At 37.4% G+C, this 19,805-nt stretch overlaps 1 protein-coding gene across 6 annotated transcripts in view; it reads left to right on the forward strand.

The window, feature by feature from the left end:
- The window catches only part of ANO4 (anoctamin 4), a 413,892-nt gene that overhangs the window by 209,384 nt on the left and 184,703 nt on the right, over positions 1–19,805 (forward strand). For all 6 annotated transcript variants that reach the window (XM_074226672.1, XM_074226673.1, XM_074226677.1 and 3 more), the window contains one exon: positions 5,552–5,743. In XM_074226672.1, the coding sequence (XP_074082773.1) occupies positions 5,552–5,743 (192 nt within the window). The remainder of the gene's footprint in view (positions 1–5,551; positions 5,744–19,805) is intronic.

The following is a 19,805-nucleotide window of genomic DNA, read 5'->3' on the forward strand; positions in this document are numbered from 1 at the left end:
CTGTGTCTGAGTCAGCCCACTCCTGCTTGATCTCCATGTGGGGGCCAGGGGAGGGGATCCCATCTGATGTTCTGAGTTCCTTCCTCCTGATCTCTAAATAATACCTGGAAAGTATGGGCTCTCCATTAGCCTTCCCCATACTGGATGGCTAGCCTGTCCACGTTTGCAGTCCTACATTGCCGTGATAACTTTTTTTATCCTTATATGTAATTGTTTTATCTCTTTATATGTAATTTCTTGACTGCGATCTGGAACAGTCTACTCTCCATTGTTGTTGGGCAACCTGCAATCATAACTATCTATAGACTTATTCTATGCTAAGCAATCATCTGACACTAGGAGTACAGTGATTAGAGAACTAAACTTGGAGTGAGAAGATCTGAGTTCAGATTTCACCTGTGATTAGATGTGTGACCCTGGGCAAGTCACTGTACTTTCATCAAACTATTTTCTTGTCTTAAAAAAGAAGATAACATAGCATCTACCTCCCAGGAGGTTGCTGTAAGGAACAAAGGTAAAAACAAAAGGTAAAAGTTCTATATAAATGGCAGAATTTTTCAGTGTATTGGTTAGCTTTGTTCAATCTCTACCACCTCTACCATCTCCCTTTATTCTATATTATAGAGGACAGTTCTTGGGAAAGGAGGAGGAAGATATAATGAGAAATGTAGAAAATGCAGAAATGACTTCTTCCAGAAAGAAGCTTTGGGGCCTTAAAAATCCTACTATCCATTTTTTGATATCTTTTCTGTGTCTTTCTAAGATATACATATTTAGGGATGAAGAAGTGCTGTGATTTGCCCATCCTTCTAAAAGGGATAGGATAACCCCCCCCCCCCCAAAGCTAACGCTAGTCAAACAATAGCATTTATTAAACACCTGGTGTGTACTAAAAAGCACCTATTGTGTATGTATTATAGTAAGTATTAGACATACAGAGAGAAAAATGAAACACTTCCTGACCTTGGTTCATAAAGACTGCAGCAGGAGAGACAACGTGTGTGTTTGTGTGTGTGTGTGTGTGTGTGTGTGTGTGTGTGTGTGTGTACAAACAAAACAGATAGGGCACCTAGAGGATATAGTGGATAGAACACTGAGCCTGGAGGCAGGCAGACCCAAATTCAGATTCTGTCTCTTAACACTTGTTATCTATATGACCCTGGACAAGTCACTTCATCCTGTTTGCCTCAGTTTCCTCATTTGTAAAATAACCGAAGAATGAAATGCCAAGTCACCCCAGTATCTTTGCCAAGAAAACTCACTAAAATGGGTCATGACTAAAAACCTAAAAAAATAGCAAGATAGGTACAAAGTGATTTTGTAGAAGGTCCAAACCTTTGGGAGGATCAGGAAAAGTTTCATGTATAAGATACTAAAACAAGGTAGACAGGATATTTTTCTTCCTGGCATATTTGATCTGTTAGAATCGTTAATAATAAAAGCCTTAAAAATAATAGAAGTATTGGTAGGGGCATCTTTGTATATGTTTTTTAAAATGCATCAAATTCTATTCCTATTGATATAAATTGTCCTATGGTATTTTCAGTGAATAATTAGAAACTAAAAGAGGGCAGGAGAGATAACTTAAGCTCATAGGACATCCAAGTAAAACCTGCCTTTGCTGGGAAAGAAAATGCCATCTTATTACCCCCCCATTCATAGGAAAATTTATAGCTTTCATATGTTCCTTATATAAGACTCTACATTGAAACTTTCTCTTCTCTTTTTAAAGTTAAAAAAGTATGAAAACACATTAGGGACTTCAAAATGTTTCTGTTGATATTACTCTTGTAGTTTCTGGTTTAATGCTTTGACAAAAACAGCATGTTTTTATTTGGAAGAAATGTGGATGTATCACTCAGTGAGATAATTAGACTATTTCTATGCATTCTTGAGCAGAAATGGGCATCCCCAAAGTATAGCTGTGACATTGCTCCTCTGCTCAAGAAGCTCAAGTGGGTCCCTCTTGCCTCTAGAATAAACTATTAACAGATTTGCTTAGCTTTTGAAGTTATCCGCAACCTGACTCCCACCTGTCTTCCTAGTCTCTTTGCTCCTCAGCAAACCAAACAGACCTTCTCTTTTTGTCCATTTCCCATCACCATGCCTTTGTTCTTGCTATCCGGCATGAGTTTACCCCTCTGCTTTTAAAAAAAAAAACCTTCTCTCCCTTCAATATTCTGCTCAAGCACCAGTTTCCAAATGACCTTTTCCTGATTCCCCCAACTACTCATGCCCTCTATCATAAGTTACATTATGTTAATACCTTTATATTTATACTATATGTATTTGTATGGATTTATTATCTACCCCTCCATTAGAGGATTTATTAAAGGGCTTCTCTCTTGAGAGAAAGGATTTTTTCTTTTCCTTTTTGTTCTTGTCTCCCTAGTGTCCATTACAGAGTATGTCCTAAATAATTATTTGTTGATTAATTGATTGATGGATGACTCAAACACTAACCCTTCCATTGAGAATTTAAAACCTTTTCCAATTTGGCTCCAGCCTACATTTCTAGACTTATTACACATTATTACTTTTTACAATCATAATCCAACCAAACTTGACTTCCTGCTCTTCCTTGCTTCTCTTTCTTTCTCCCTACCTTTATTCAAAATATCCTGACTCTTAAAATATACTCCCTTGTGTCCTCCTGTTAGAATCCCCATGTTTATCCAAAACTCAGTTCAAAACCACAGGAGGCCTTTCTTGATGCCCACCATCCTCCTCTCCAGGGACTCTGTATTTACTTGTATACGTTTGAATTCATAGCATGATCCTTGTCTCCCCTAATACAACACAAGTTTTTGAGGGCAGGACCTATTTCATTTTCTTTGTTACCAGTGTCCACATATGGTAGGTACACAGTAAAGACTGGTTGAATGATTGGACAGATGAATGAACTCTTCTGCAGGTCTCCTTTCCTCTCCCATAAGAGAACTGGAAGTCATTTTTATGAACCAGATTATTCTTTATTTGCTGGAGAATTGTTCTTGGACAAGATATTTAATGAGACTTTACTACAATGATAATCACAGTAGGAATTCTCATTCCTGTTTTAAAAAACATTATTGCTATTTTACTTTTCTGTCACTCAATATATTTGGCTCCCTCTGTATCCCATCCCTCATGACAAAGAATTGAAGGGGATGGAGGGAAATATTTCAGTTCAGCCAACCAGTATAGCAAAAATAAGTCCAACCTTACAATGTAGGGTTCTATAAGTTCCCATCCCTTTAAAGGAGAGGGGAGAGTGTCTTTTCATATTTCTTTCTTAATGAGTGAATAAGTAAAAAAAAGTCAGCCAATCTACCATTCCTTGCTAACCTTTCTGCACATTCCTTGTAGCCACCCCAGTATCTTGCCATTTGCTCTTTCCTCCTCTATCTCTCCTTTCCCCCTCCCCATTCATCCCCATGGTTCCAGGCCCAGTTCTTTGTGACCCTTCTCTGATCATCCCCTGTTGGGATGGAAGCTACTTGAGGTCAGAGAGTGTCTCATTTGTGCATCTGTGTCTCCAGTGCTTAGGACAATATCTGGGCATATAATAGACCCTTAATATTTTTTTTCATTTATTTTTATTATTACTTTATCATTTCCTTGGTTCTCAGCATATTACTTCCATGTATCAGTTCCTATAAGTCTTCCATGTTTCTCTTAGTTGTCAGTATTTATTGCACTGAGGGATGGAAGGAAGATATGTCAGTGTGCACAATCCTAACCTACTAAGAACCCCATGAGTGGGGGCAGCCAGGTGGTGCAGTAGATGGAGCACAGCCCTGGAATCAGGAGGAACTGAGTTCAAATGTGACCTCAGACACTTAATAATTGCTTAGCTGTGTGACCTTAGGCAAGTCACTTAGCTCCATTGTCTTAAATAAATCATTTTTTTTAAAAAAAGAACCCCATGAGTTTGAAAGCTCCAGTGTGGCACCCACTTAGCTTTCACAGGGGATGTGCCCCTGATGGGACTATGAAAGCTGTATCTCCTATTTTAAATCTCATCTAAATTCATCTACAAAGAAGTAACTAAGAGTTATATCTCTCTAACTCCCTTCATGTTCTTCTGGAGGAGCAGATAGAATCAAGAAATCTTAAGGTCTAGTGAGTATTTAGAACAACAGACTCATTGTGTTCAAACCTGAACTTATAGGTAGGTAGACACAAAGATAAGGAGACAGATATGTAGAGATCAAAGAGAAGAAAAAAATTGAAAAAATAGTGAAAAGTATACTATTTTGAGGGTCAGAAGACCTGAGTTCTAAACCTACCTGTGATGCTTATTATCTTTATAAGTCACTTGAACTCCATGGACCCTTTGTTTTTTCATTTGTGAAATTAGACTAGAGGACCTCTGATGGTTTTTCCCTCTAAAGTTACCATTGTAGCTGCCTCACTTTTCTTCATCTGGGTGTAATATTGCACTGGTTTGATCTGAGATTCAAGTAAGATCATAGGATCATAGACCAAGGGCAAGAAGGAACTTCAGAGACTAGATAGTCCATTTACTGCATTTCACAAATGAGAGAACCAGGGCTCAGGAAGGTTAGCCATCTTCTCCTAAGCCATATAATTGCTCAATAATAAGAGATAGTGTTTGAACCTTGGTTCTCTAACTCCACATCTGGCACCAGGCACAGAGTACTATGTGAACCAATGGCAGCTATTGTTAAGGAAAGAAATGAGAATATTTCTAGTTTAGTTTTGGGAGATGGTTCTAGAGTTGACTGAGAGATTCAATGACTGGCCCAGGATCACACAGTGAGTTTGTGTCAAAGGTAGGAAGGAAACACAGACCTTTCTGACACCAATGTTGACCCTCTATTCATTGTGTCACTTTGTTTTTCACCCTGACCATCTTAATAGATCAATAGGGAGAAAAATACATGGATAGATGGATGGGTGGAAAAATAGAGAGAAGGACAGATGGGTAGATAGAAGGATTAATAAGGGACTGAATGGATGAATACATAGAAAGAGAAAAGAACATATGGATGACTAGATGATTGGATAGGTGAATGAATGTAAATATGTATCTGCTGACAAGCACAAGAACTTTGGAAGTTATTTGTTGAATTTATTATAAATTTAAAAGGAAAATCAAGCTGTATCTATTATCATAGATTCAAAGCTCTAATCTGCTTTTATGTACCTCTCTTTATATGGAAATGATCACTTTATTTTATGCTAAAGTTCAGAATAAAAAATAAATTTATCTTTACTTCTATAAATGTGTGTGTGTGAGGGGGGGCAAGGGGAGGAGAGAAAAGAAAAAAGGGAAAACACAAACTCATCTCAATTTGGGGTTGTTATTCACAAAACTGATGCCATGAAAATTCACTTGTAACCAAATTTTGATGTGTCTCGCATTCTTTAATAGTTTGAAAGGAATGTGCACTTGTTCATCTCTGGATTGGATAACATTAATTTACTTGTAGCTAGATATTACCTTTTAATTAAACCTAGGCTATTGCCTGTTAACTAAACCGATTTACCTTTTAATCACTACAAGATGACCTCTGAAATAGAATGGTGCTGTTTCTCATTCTAGGTTTAAGTTTATCTCTTCATGGGGCTGAAAAGCGTTTGCAAATCCATCAAAGGCGAAGTGTGGCCAGCCGTCCTGCCTCCCATCGACCTCTCGTGGTTAGGCATTCTTCACTCCCACCTGTCCGAAGACCAATAAAAATGGAGGCATCCTCATCTGGAGTCACTAATGGAAGAACCAAAATTCTCCATCCAGGTAATGCATGGTAAATCCCAGTGGGAGGCTGCCATAGCAGCTGACTATTGTAGGCTGGGCCATGGTGCTGATGTTTCGTAATGCTCTGCTTTCAATCAGAATGTCCTTTTTTGCAAATCTGGCATGTTCTTTAGCACTCCATTGTCTTGGTGAATGGCAAGGTCAATTGGATGTCATGCTCACTTTGAATTGGGGCTGGGGTAGATGTTTCAGAGATGCTTGAAATGAAGGTTTTAATGTCCTTTAGCCCTTCACATTCAGACTGTGTCAGTATTGTATAAAAATAAAATGAATCTTCTCCTAGTGGCTTACTAAATTGAAAGCATAATAGATGTTTTCTTCTGTACTTCATAAAGATTCATAGGCCTGCCATAATTCCACAGTGCCAAAGAGGGAGAGAGTTCGTCTATCATTTATCATTGACTGTCATAAATCATCAGCCTTACTTTTTCCAGAACCATCTTGAGTCCAGTGGTCAAATATGGATCAGGACAACTGGAGATGACCCTGGGTAGGAGGAAACCATATATCATTGACTGATTTAGAAAGTGAAATAGTGAAATCAAGGTGGGAGGCCAAAGGAAGCAGACTCAAACTCCAAAGTATCATAAAGAAAATCTTCCTTAAAAAACCAAGTGCTACTTAAAGCCACAAGCTAACAATCTATTGATACATTCAGTATCAATTTAGAAGTGAAATACTTCCACATCCATCTCTAGAGTCATAGCTAGTAATTATGTCACTGGATACAAGCAGCAAAACAAAACAAAAAAAGACAAAAAGCATCTATAATGCATTTACTTGATGGAGAAAAGGAGTCTTAGATAATCCCCTGGGGATATATCTCTGTGGGATGAAGGGTAGAATAGGAGAAGAGGAAGACCCGGCTGAAGTTCAGCCTCATGGGAAGAAACCACTACCTGGAGCTAATTATTTTGTGTTTAGGTTACAAGATTCTATGTTGTAGAATAAACATGATTAGTTTCTTTACATTTTCATGCCTTGGAAGAAATCCCTGGTTTCCCCACCAGAATTATCCTACTCTTCCCTTCATACCTACTTTGAGAGCAGAATTAGCTCTCCAGTTGGCTATATTCTTCTCAAGAGAGACAGTGAGACCCAATATATTGAGTGAGCTCTTTATGCAAGTATATCTGTATGACCCAGAAATAAATGTTCACTAGATTCCAAATTATAAAAGAAAACTCAGAATTATTTTCCATTAAGGTTTTCTAAGTTTATTAGATCAATTAAATATTTAATTATAGAATATGCCATTAAGCATCTTCAGGAGATAAGATAGGGGTTCTTATGTGTCACTAATTCTATGGTAGTCTGGTAAAGCCATTGGACCCTTCCTCAGAATTATACTTTTGAATGCATAAAGCATACACTTAGGAAAATAATTATATTAAAAGTTATGATATCTTTAAAAAAAGAAACAGTCTTGGGGATCCCAAATCAAAGGCCTCTAAATAAGTCTTTTTTCTGGCTTCAGAAGATTTAAGAAGAATGGAATGATAAAATGAGTGGTATCTTGAAGATGAAAAGAGCCTGCCTAGACGCATCCTCTGCAATAATTGCACCCCTGAGAGATGATCTTTTAACCCCTGGCTTGAATATAGCAATAGATAGTTAGCTTGTGGTTTTAAGTAGCACTTGGTTTTTTAAGGATGCTTTTCTTTCTGATACTTTGGAGTTTGAGTCCACTTCCTTGGGCCTTCCACCTTGATTCTGTTTTTTTTTCCTGTATTTTTATCAATAGTATTATGTGCCATCTGTGTTGGTGTTCTCTTTACAAAGGAGATCTAAACTATCTGTTCCTTCTCATTTAATTAATTCAGTACCACATTTTGGTCCTCTCTCTGTTTTCCTTTCTTATTGTAGTGTGACATTCCTTATATTTCAGTCGAATCCAACAAGCATTTATTAAGCACCTACTGTTTAGGGAGCTCTGTGATTAGCACTGGGGAAAGATACTCACTTTAGGCAAAACTGATATAAATAAATATGATTCTTTCCTGCCAAGGTTTGGTGACTCATATCCCTTTTATCTTGTGAACTACTAGCCTGCAACCTGGAAATTGGGGTGGGTGATTGGGGGGGAGGGGGGAGGGGGGGAGGGGGAGAGAGAGAGAGAGAGAGAGAGAGAGAGAGAGAGAGAGAGAGAGAGAGAGAGAGGAGGGAGAGAGGAGGGAGAGAGGAGGGAGAGAGGAGGGAGAGAGGAGGGAGAGAGGAGGGAGAGAGGAGGGAGAGAGGAGGGAGAGAGGAGGGAGAGGAGGGAGACATGGAAGAAAAAAGAAGGGGCATTTTGCTTCTTCACCTCACTCCCATCATTGTCATTTGCCTTTCTGTTCTACAACTATTTTTGCACCATCAGTCTGTTAGTATGAGAAAGTAAAAATCATTTTCTGTTTGAGAGCAGATCAGGGAGTGCTTCCTATAATGCACAAAATTAATACTGAACTTTCAAATATTGAGAGAAGAATTCAGTTTAATAATCTTCCATAGGGAAAGGGTATGGGCATGCATGCCATCCAAAGACAAAGATGTGAGCAAAGAATCAGAGATTTGTATGGTAGTAGTTGAATATGTCTCACTTCTCTCTTGATACTTGAGCATTATAATAAACAAATGAATTGCTAAAGTAGAAAATAGGAATGTAATTTGTAATCCAGAGCTAGGGACTAAATCTTTGTTTTCATGAGAGCAATCTCCCTCTATCAATGCAGATCAGCCAGGATTTTTCTCTGCAAGTCATATTTTTAGAGCTTCTTGGGGATGAAGAGAGGGGAAATTACTTGCTCAGAGTCACAAAGACAGTATGTGTAATAAATGAGCCTAGGTTTTCATGGCTATAAGGCCTACTTTCTACTATTAATTTATTGTTGTTAAGTCACTTCATTCTTGTTCTACTCAGTAATATTTCGGGGGTTTTCTTTGCAAAGATAATGGAGTAGTTTTCCATTTCCTTCTCCAACTCATTTTACAAATGAGGAACTGAGGCAAACAGGGTGAAATGCTTGCCTTGGGTCTCATAGCTAGCAAGGGTTTGAGACTGGATTTGATCTCAGGCCTTCTTGAGTCCAGGTCTGGTACTCTATTCTGTGCACCACCATGCTGCTCCAATATTAACATAGATGTAATTTGTCTTCAAAGTCACAATTATCATCTAGATGAACAACTTAGAAAGTTGTATTTCTACTTTAGAGCTAATGTTTTATCGTGTGGCTGTGAATGCTAAGTTTGTTCAAGGGTGTTTAAAAAGGTAAATAACCTGCTCTACTGCAGAGTTGTCATTAGCATTAAGCTGCAAATTATCATTATACATCTATTTTTCTCCTGAAGTAAGTTGAAAATCCATGCTTCTCAGGCCACCTAACACCTGATTCTAATTCTGTTCTATTTTAGATTTTCTAACTTGCTACTGATATATGGAACGTTAGCAGTGATTATATTGTAGTGGGTAGGGAATAGAACTGGGATTTGGATCATCTACATTCAAGTTACTCAGTTGAAAATTAAAGGGTAGGGGTAGCGAGGTGGCCCAGTGCATAGAATACCAACCCTGGAGTTAGGAGGGCCTGAGTTCAAATCCAGTCTGAGACACTTGATCTTTACCTAGTTGTGTGACCTTGCCAAAAGCACACACACACACACACACATACACTCACACACAGAGAGAAAAATTAAACAATAGTGTGGCACTGGACAAGTCATTTCACTTCTCCATGGTCTAAGTGACTCTCTTAAGACTGAATTGAAGGTATGGTGCTGAACCATTTTGGTAGAATGGGTTTCCTCATCTGTGCTCCCCACATCCTCAAAATTGTAACTTGTAAAAAAATGATGATTCTGATCAGCCCTGGTGTAGGAAGATCTGAAGATCTGAGTCCAAGTGTTATTTCTGGAACCTGTGATAATGTGACCCTAGACATTATCTTGAACTTTGAGTGTTGTAATTATCTTTCTAAGTCTAAAAGTTTCAGAGAAGGTACTCACCTGAATTAGGAGAAAGTTTCTATACAGAAATAGCTTACTGATTGAATAATTTAATCTTTTAATTTTCTCCACTAAAAGCAAATAATTCAAGTTTCATAAACCTGAACAAGGATGGATTTTCCCCCAACCTTCTCCTGGTCTTCTTCTAATCATTTTTCAAGTAGAATTATCTTGAATATGAAACACCCTCTCTGAGGGATGAAAATAACAGGAGGAAATCCAGGTGGATCATACATGCCCTGCACCATCAAATATGTTCATGAGTCACTAGGTTTACACAGAAGATTCTTCATCTGTGGACTCTCATGAGCCTCTCCAACTTCCTTCTACACCATCCTGTAATGATTTCTTGCCCTTTTATTTGAGGGATTGCTCCTTTTTTTCATTCATTTCATTTACGTCTAGTCTGTTCTCTCATTTATCCAAGTCATTCTGAATCCTGAAGTTACTTTTCTAACTCTCAAATTGAGTGAATTTGTTTCCTGAGTCTTCAAAGTGGTCATTAATAGAAATGTTCAATTGTACAGACTCTAGACCTGGACCCTGTGAGGTCACACTTATTCCAGTCTCTTAGATATACTGAACCTATGAATTATATCTCTTGCATCCTGTTTTCATAATTAACAAAATTATTTGTTTGACATTGGGCAAGTAAGTCATTTAATCAAACTGGGCCTCAATTTCCTTATCTGTAAAATGTGGTAGTATCTTCCAACTCTAAATTTATATTCCTATGCTCCTCAGAATTTCCCTAATTTGATTAATATGGCACATAATGGAATCTGAAATTGGAATAAAATTATAAATGTATATTATATATATATATATTTATATATGCCTATAGAACTATACTTAAACTCAGACTGTCAATCCTTTGTAATGTTTGTCCTTCATTCTCAAAGAAGACCACAACATTAGGGAAGTGTTGCCATGGCAAGCATATGATTTGGATATGAGTGATGGGGTGCTATGCTAAGGCATCAGTCTCACTTTCTCCTCCAGAGCCATCTAGGTCTAATAGCCAGATATGAATCAGGATGTCTGGAGATCACCCTGGATGTGAGACAATCAGGTATAAGTGACTTGCTCAGGGTCACACAACTAGTAAACATTGAGTGTCTGAGACTGAATTCAAACTTCCATCCTCCAGGTTCCGATGCCAGTGCTAAATCTGTTGCCCTCAATCCTTTATAGAACCAAAATGGTAACCACTTAGATCTTTATCTTCATTTAGGAGTTGACAAATTCATTTTTTTATTTGTTTCAATGATTTTCCAACTTGGTTTTCTATTGCAGTTCTTTTTATACTTTTTAAACATATAGTTAGCATGTTGGCCCCATTATCTTTTTTCTTTTTTGAATCTCCATCTCTTTAAATTCTTTACTTTCTAGCATCCAGTTTAGGTGTTATTCACCCATATATGCTCATAGAATTGCTAAGTTAGAAGATATCATAGATGTCCTTTGGAGTTCAAACCCTACCCAATGACAATTAATGTCAGGTGAACATCACCTCCTGTTTAAATACCTCCAGGGATGGAGAATTCATTGTTCAGGGGCACTTTATTCTATTTCCAGATTGCTTTCACATTTATATTTTTAAGAACAAATGAACCTTGACCAGTCTGTACTTTCCACCCACTTCTCCTACCTGTGACCTTTGGTAGTAAATGTATCATCATCCTTCTACTTTGCTGCCCTTTAAATAGATGAACTAATCTGAGCTCATCTTCCATTCCTTAAACTGGTCCTCATATGGTCTTCAGTCTTCTCCCTATTCTACTCATCTGCTTCTGGACACCATTTAGATTATAAATGGTCTTCCTAAAATATGTTCCTCAGAATTGAGAATTGTTCCAAATGTGGTCTACCCAGCACAACAGCATTTTTCTTTCCATATACCATTTATTTCAGTTCAAACTGAGATAGAATTAGTGTCTTCATCTGCCATACCAAACGGATACTCTATGGTGAGCTCACCGACTACTAAAACTCATAAATTTTCTTCATGTAATCTATTGCTTCCTCATACTTCTCCCATCCTCTTCTTCTGCAAGGCAAGTTTGCCCCTATTAAATTTCTTATGTCATCATTCTGCACCATTATGGTTATCTTAACTCTACCAAAAAACTATCTCTTCTGCTTTTATTTCATCTGTAAATTTGACAATCAGTCTCTCTCTTTCCTTCCATCCGAGTCATTGATAAAAATCTGAACAAAATGGGATCAAGAACAAATCCTTCAAACTTTCCATTGCAGGCCTCTTATCAAGTTGCCATTGATCTATTATCACTGTTTAGATCCAAATATTTAGCCATTTCTGAATCAGAATAATTATGTGATCAGACTTCATCTTGTACATGGGGTTGTAAGGAAAAGCTTTGGCAAATGTCCTACCAAGACATAGGTATAATATATTCATAGTATTCTCTTAATCTATTAGTCTATTCCCTATGCCCAATTGAGCTTTTTCCTTTTGTTCTTGATGGAACCCCCCCCCCCCAATAGCTCTTAGTAATGACCACTTCTTTGTCAAATGGTATAATTTTATCCCAGGAATCAGCATCAAGAGTGGTAGAATGTAGTTTAAATAATCCAACCTCTTCCCTTAAAAAATTTTAAAATATTTGCCTTGCCATCCTCATAAGCTTGTCTTTCATTTTCTTCTAATTTTAAAACTACCAAAAGTCGATTAGTTACAGATCATTGGGATATATTTCACTCAGTTTTAGTACTTAAACTCACTGGAAAGTTATGAACTTTCTTCCCATTCACTTATCCTGAATTTCCTATTTATGATTTTGCCTACCTTTCCCATTCTCAGGTTTATTTCCCTTGACAGCAAAAACCAAAAGGAAAATTAAAGTTAGGTAGTTGTATCTTCTCTCAATGTTACTTTTCTTTTTTTCCATCATCTCTGGAGGGTGGTTTTACATCTTCTTTGTTCTTTCTTTTGATACAAATATAAATTTTTTTAAAATTCACTTTTGTGGGTAGGAGCCACTTCAGTTTCTTAGGATGCTTGGTGCTCCTGGTGCGACTTTTGTCCCACATTCTTTTGAGTTCAATTCCAGTCATATATACTTATTTCCATTATTTTATGCATCTAAATAGGTTGGGAATCATAGAATCTAGGTCATGAAAGCATGTTAGAGATCATCTAGCTAAATCTCATTTTACAGATGAGCAAGCATAGGCTCGAGTTGAGAAGATGTGATTGAATGAGTCACGTTTAAAAAGTATGGAACTTATTACTTCCTTATTGTTTATTATTTGCTAAGCACAGGGATGTGCTAGATATTTAAAAAAAAAGGAAAAGCCAGACTAACTGTGCTCTCAAAGAGCTATGTCTCCCTTCTGGCTGGGTGGTCTATAATGCACCCCTACCGTAATAAAATGTTGTGTTACTCCCTGAGAATACACAGCCAGATACTCTCTTGTATGAGTTCCTGTTTATATCCAGTGCTTCTGCATTGTACTTTTCTCTTGTCTCTTCCATAGCTGAGCTCCAGTCATTGGTCACATCTCATAATATCTTAGTGATACGTATAAAATGGAGTTACCTCCCGAAGAGCTGCACATTTCTTTCTGAATATATTTGTCATGTTTCAGTCTGATGCAATAAGGCTAAGAGATTTTATTACTCTTCTTCATTGTGAATGGCATCTTTTACAACTTAACAGCCATCTCTTCTGATAAGCTTCCTCTATCCCACCAGTAGCTTCTCTAGTGATTTTCCACTCTCTCCTCATTTTCTTTTAAGTAAAATAGTTATCAGTGAATAATTATAATCATATTAGGATGACAATCTAGATTTCCAGCTAGTAGAGATTTTAGAGGCTATCTATTCCAGTCCCTCCCATTTTACAGTAACTGAGGCTCAATAAGATTATGTTACTTATATTCTATTTCTGCAGAATTACTTCACATGCTCCAGTGTGTTTTTCCTCTGTCCTTGTGGTCAGATTCATAGATCTGGGGGCATATGGGGTGGGAGAAGTTAAGCTTGACCAAGTGCAGACTCCTTGTCTTACAGATGAACAAGTTAAGACCCCAAGAAAATGACTTTCCCAAGGTCATCCAACTACTCTAGGACTGAAGAACCATGACCTATTCCTGGAAACACTTAATCGAGTAATGGAACTGAGTTCTTGAGTCACAGTGGAAAGGGACTGTTGAGTTCCCCCCCTCCAATTTTGCAGAGGAGAAAAACCAAGGCATGAGTGAGTTTAAGTGATCATCCTGTTTGAACCCTAATTCTCCTGACTCCAAGCTCAGTATCCTATTCATTTACAAAACCTTCCCCAAGGGAATTTTGCATATTTGGATCAGAGGAGACATAAGTGTACTGAACCAACTGAACAGTTATGCTGAGAAACGATTCCAGTGATTCAGGACATATTCTCTTTCTCGGCTGTTCTACTGGTAGTCCTTTCACTCTAAAGTGGTAGTCTTGGGTTAAGTTGGTGATGCTTCTCCAGAACTGGCAGGAGCAGAAGGGATGTCCCTTCATTAGACCCCCCTGCCTCCACGTGTCAGAAGAATGTTAGCAGCCCTTCTACCCCTAAACACAATAGACACTCTCCCTACTAAACCCATCCCATCACAGTTGCTTAGTCTCAGGTACCCTGTCTACATTTTGAGGGGAATAAAAGATGCCATGAAGAGAGAGATGGAAGAAGGTAATGGTAGAAGAGATAAAAGTTTAATGCTCTCTCTGTCTCTTTCAGTAACTGTCTGTCTGTCTCTATCTCTGTGTGTCTGCTGTCTGCCTCTCTTTAGATACCTCAGAAGGGGGCACAAATAAACAGGGAAATTGTGTTATTACTGTGTTAAATTTAAATTATCCTTTTTTTTAAAAAATTCTTCACAATAATAGCTAATATTTATATAAGCCTTTGACATTTGCAAAATGTTTCACTTATTTTATTTGAGCCTCACAACAACTTTGCTATAATTATCCCCATTTTACAGATGGGAAAACCAAAGCTGAGAAATACTAAATGACTCACCCAGGGTCACAGAGGCAATAAGTTCCAGTTACAGAAGTTCATAATTTCATTTACAATTCCCCTTTTTCTCTGCTCCTTTGCATACTAAGACATTTGTGCTTTTAAATGATTGTTAAATTTAAAAAATGGCAAGAGAATGGATGGAGGTCAAGGGGATGGGAAGAGAAGCACTTTCCCTACCATGATCCTCTGGGACACTGACCTTGTTGCAGCTGATCTTCAGTTCCTCTCCCTGGTCAGTAACTTCCCATAGTGCTGGAAACTGTAGCCTCCCAAGAAACTTTGAAATCTTGTGAACAAAAGGTAAAGAAGTCTGCTTTGTAGTTCAGTTTGAAGGTGATTGCAGTATGTTTCAGGACAGTTTGCCCTCTGATTTAGAAAAAACACTAATCTTCCTTCACTGGCTTCATTTGATTCTCTTCCTATTTTATTGGGATTTTTTTTTAGATGTGTGATGGGAGCATAGTCAAGAAGAGAGTGAGGTGGGGGATGCTCAGAAAAAAAATGGGATATTTTTAGCCTGGACCGATATGCACATCAGGATCAGTTTTCCATGCTATTATTTGCTGAGTAACAAAATTGTGGTTTCTAAAAATATGCACTAAACTCTCTCTTTAGACATGTGCATTTCCTCTTCCCTTTATCAAGGAAAGTGCACCAAAAGGACAAAGTGTGACCTGGATGGTGGGAAGACGTAGATTTGGGTATTCTGAATTCAGTTAGTTACTTTTATTAAACACCTTTTGTATTACAGGTCCCACGCTAAATGAGCATAGAAAAAAACTATAAAAGTTCTCTGTCCTTTAGGAGTTTATATTCTAATAAAAGAAACAATTGGATATCAAAATTTTTATACAAAGTGTATAAAAATAGATACCAGGCTTAAAGGAAACTGGGGATTCTAAGAAACAGATGTGAAGAGGGAGAATATTCCAGACTTCAAGGTCGGCCGTACAAAGGGGTGGAAGTGGGAGATGAAGGGTGGTGTATGAGGAATCCTTTGTTATTATGACTTTGAAGGTACAGAGGAAGTTATTGGTGAAGACAAACAATAGAAGTTATTGATGAAAACACACAGTAGAAGCTCTTGCAAGACAGAGAAAGAAACAGCAAGACTAAAGAATATTACGTTCCGGGGAGCTGAGAGGTTGGGTATCTTGACCAAGATTGCCCAGCCAGTAGATTTCAGAAGCAGGACTTGCACCCAGCTCTTTCTAATTCAGAGATCAGTTTTCCCTCCATAGCAACCTGTTGTTTCTCCCTTCCAAAAGCATAAACCGTGAGATGTTAGAAAACAAATAAAATCTATGCTGTATTAGTGGCTACATCTTATTTTCTACTGTTCAAAGGTGGATGGGAAAGGGAATATTTTGCATCTTAAGTTTCTATGGTCAGTATTTGTCAAAAGAGAACTCTGTCCTTTTGGGACTGAAAATGTAAATCAGAGGTCTCAGGTCTAGAAATGGAAGGGAGCCCAATCCACCCCACACCCACCTCTTTATGGATGGGGAAAGTGAGAAACAAAAGTTAGGTGACTTGTCCAAGGTCACATAGGTATTTAAAAAAAGTCAATACTATGCAACTCCTTTTTAAAATGTTACAGGAATCAGACAATTGATATTTTAAAAATCCTTTTTAAGCCCTTTAATTGAACTCATCATGAGAAAGTTATATTAGGAACTTTGAAATGTAACCAAAAATCTTGAGTGTAGATTCAGTTTCAATTGCTATGAGCATCTTGATTTTATAGAAACTGATTTTTCAGAATCAGACACCTTGGATTTTGGTCCCAGACCCAACCTTTCCTATAGCATGATGCTGTAAACTTTCAAGTATGATATAATTGTGTGAACCTAGGCAAATTGTCTCTGGGACTGGCTATCTTTATCTATAAAATAAGGAGACTAGAACCCAAGATATGTTTGGGAACTAAATTACATTTCCTTTTGTTAATCTCAAATTTAAATCCCATTTTTTTCCATCCTGCTGATGTTTATGTTCAGTTAGGAAGCTGGTTTTATATTTTGGGTGAAATCTGCTGGAAGTGTTTTTCTTATTCCAGCTGTCTAAGTTTATCATAAAAATGCAAGAACAGATATCTGCTTTGATAGATTTGACATTGCTTCCTTGGGATGGATTGTGGAAATGAGGATCAGAGAGCTGGAGATGGGAAGGTCCTTAGGACATGGAGAATTCAACCCAGTAATTTAGATATGATCAAAAACAAAAGTTAAGTGACTCATAAAGGTTTCCATAGCTAGAAAAGATCTGAGGAAGAATGTCTTGTGCTTACAGACTACCCAGAGATATAACATGGGTGTTTACAAAGTGAATTCAAGGCAATGTGACCTTGGGCAAGTCACTTAATCTCATTGCCTTGCAATGCCCCTCCCTCCCCAAAAAGAAAGAAAGGCCTTATAGGGCCAGTTAGGTGAAGTGGATAGAGCACCTGAGTTCAAATGTAGCCTGAGACAGTTAATTGGGCAAGTCACTTAACCCAATTGCCTTACAAAAAAAAAAAAGAGAAAGAGAGGCCTGATAGAGAAAGTGGTGTTTGAACTGATCATCATTCTAATTACCTCTGAAAAAAACTATAAAAGAAAAAGGAAAAAATAGGAAAAGCAAAGCAGTCCCTGCCCTCATTTCTACTGGAGAATTCAGAAAATGCACTTATGAGTAAATACAACGTATTTTCAAGGGAGCTAGTGAGCCAGTAAATAGAGAACTAACTAGAGTCAGGAAGACCTGAGTTCAGATCCAAGTTCAGAAACTTATTTTTGTGACCCTGAGTAAGTCATTCAACTGCCTTTGCCTTAGCTTCCTCATCTGTAAAATGAACTAGAGAAGGAAAATGGAAGACCATTCCAATATCTTGCCAAGAACCCCCCAAAAATAGAGTCAGGAAGAGTGAGACACAACTGAAATGACTGAACTACAACAACAAAAAAAAATTATAAATTTCAGATGAGTCACTCATCTCCCTCAATGGAGGAGTTACCATACTAGGGGTTTCCTACTCTAAAAAGTTGTACGTTTATACCAGTGTTGAAGGCATGAAAGGTGTAAGATAAAGGTTTCCAACCTTTTCTAGTCTATAATATTTTTTAATGGAATTTTACAGTTTCCTTGGATCTAAATTGACTTCACTGATATTCTGTTCTCTTTCTTAAATTTTTAGATATTTTTAAATGTTATCATTTAGAAATATCAAAAAATCTTTGCCTATTTACATATAATTTGATTTTGGAGGAAATCAGAATTTTAGGTATTTACAAGACTACAATTTAAAAAGATTTTAGCTATTTAAAACAACTGTCCACTACATAGTACAGGGTAAGGTCATTGCATTCAGAGTCAGATGGCTAGGGTTCAAATTTGAGCTCTGCAGCTTAATAGTTAGTTGAATGAGTTTAGACAGATTAGTTTGTCCATGGGCTTCAGTTTCTCCAGTCTGTAAATTGATAGGGTTGGAGTAGATGGGCTCTGAGGGTCCTTCCAGTTGAGACCTTACCTGTGTGATGTTGATGAGTTTATTTCATTTCTTTGCATCCCCTTCCTCCCCTAAGAAAGGAAAAGGTGGGTTTAAATCACTTCTGAGGTTTCTTCCAATTGCCTCATGATCATGCTTTATTCAGTAACTGAGGACAATCAGAATGGTAATGAGAAGACTTAAGGGGAACAGAACTCATTATCTTCTCCCTCCCAGCCATACTCATCTGTCCTTCACACTTCCCTGTCTATATCAGAGGGAACACCATTCTTCTAACAAGATACATTATCTTGGAGTCATCCTTGAAAATTTATCTTGACTTTGCACTTTCTGACATCCTCTAGTAACCCAAAAGGAAGCCTATTTTGCCAATTTCACCACATCTGTATCTTTTCCCCCCTCCTCTCATATCTCAACTTCATTAGATCAGCTTTTCATTACTTCTCACATGGAACATTATAGCAGTCTCAAGTCTCTTTCCTCTCCAGTCTATATTTTTCTTTTTTAAAATTTATTTTCCAATTGTATGCCAAGTTTTCAACATTCATCCTTTTGTAAACCTTTTTCTACCATCTTCCCTTCCCTCACCCTCCCCATGACAGCAAATAATTCGATATAGGTTGTACATGTAAAATCAAGTTTAACTGATTTCCATGTTAGTCATTTTATGAAAGAAGAATTATAACTAAAGGGGAAAAATATGAGAAAGAAAAACATAAAAGATTTTTTAAAAGGTATGCTTTACTCATAGTTTCTTCTCTGTATGTGGATGGCATTTTCCGTAACAAGTCACTAAGGATTGTCCTTGATCTCTGAACTTCTGAAAGAAGTTGCTTCCAACACAATTGATCATCCCACAAAAAACTGCTGTTAATTTGGATAATGTACTCCAGGTTTGTTCACTTCACTCAGCAAAAGTTCATAAAAGTTTCCATGCTTTTTGGAAATCAGGTTGCTTAAGATTTCTTACAGAGGGGGCGGCTAGGTGGTACAGTGGATTCCTGGAGTCAGGAATACCTGGGTTCAAATCTGGTCTCAGACACTTAATAATTACCTAGCTGTGTGGCCTTGGGCAAGCCACTTAACCCCATTTGCCCTGCAAAAACCTAAAAAAAAAAAGATTTCTTACATAACAATAATACTCCATAACTTCCATTCCCCAATTGATGGACATTTTAAGTAGTATTTTACAAAATTTCAAAAATAAATCTCTTAGCCTTAGCCTTATGATGTCTTTCTTCTTTCTTATCCTTTTTAATTAGATCTATTTTTGCTTTTGCTTTATCTGATATCAGATAAATGCCTTTTTTGCTTCAGCTGAAATGTAATATGTTATATTCCAATCTTTTACTTTTATCCTGTTATATATCCCTCTTCTTCAAATGTGTTTCTTGTAGACAATTTATTATAAAGTTATGGTTTTTAATCCACTCTTCTATCCATTCCATTTATTGAGAGAGTGTATTTCCCTGCATCCTATCCTCCCCTACTTTGTATTTTTCTCTCTTTTCTACTTATCCCTCCTCACCAATGTTTTGCTTCTAACTTCTGCCTCTCT

The sequence above is a fragment of the Macrotis lagotis genome, chromosome 2 (genome assembly GCF_037893015.1).
Source record: "Macrotis lagotis isolate mMagLag1 chromosome 2, bilby.v1.9.chrom.fasta, whole genome shotgun sequence".
In the NCBI taxonomy this organism is placed as follows: Eukaryota; Metazoa; Chordata; class Mammalia; order Peramelemorphia; family Peramelidae; genus Macrotis; species Macrotis lagotis.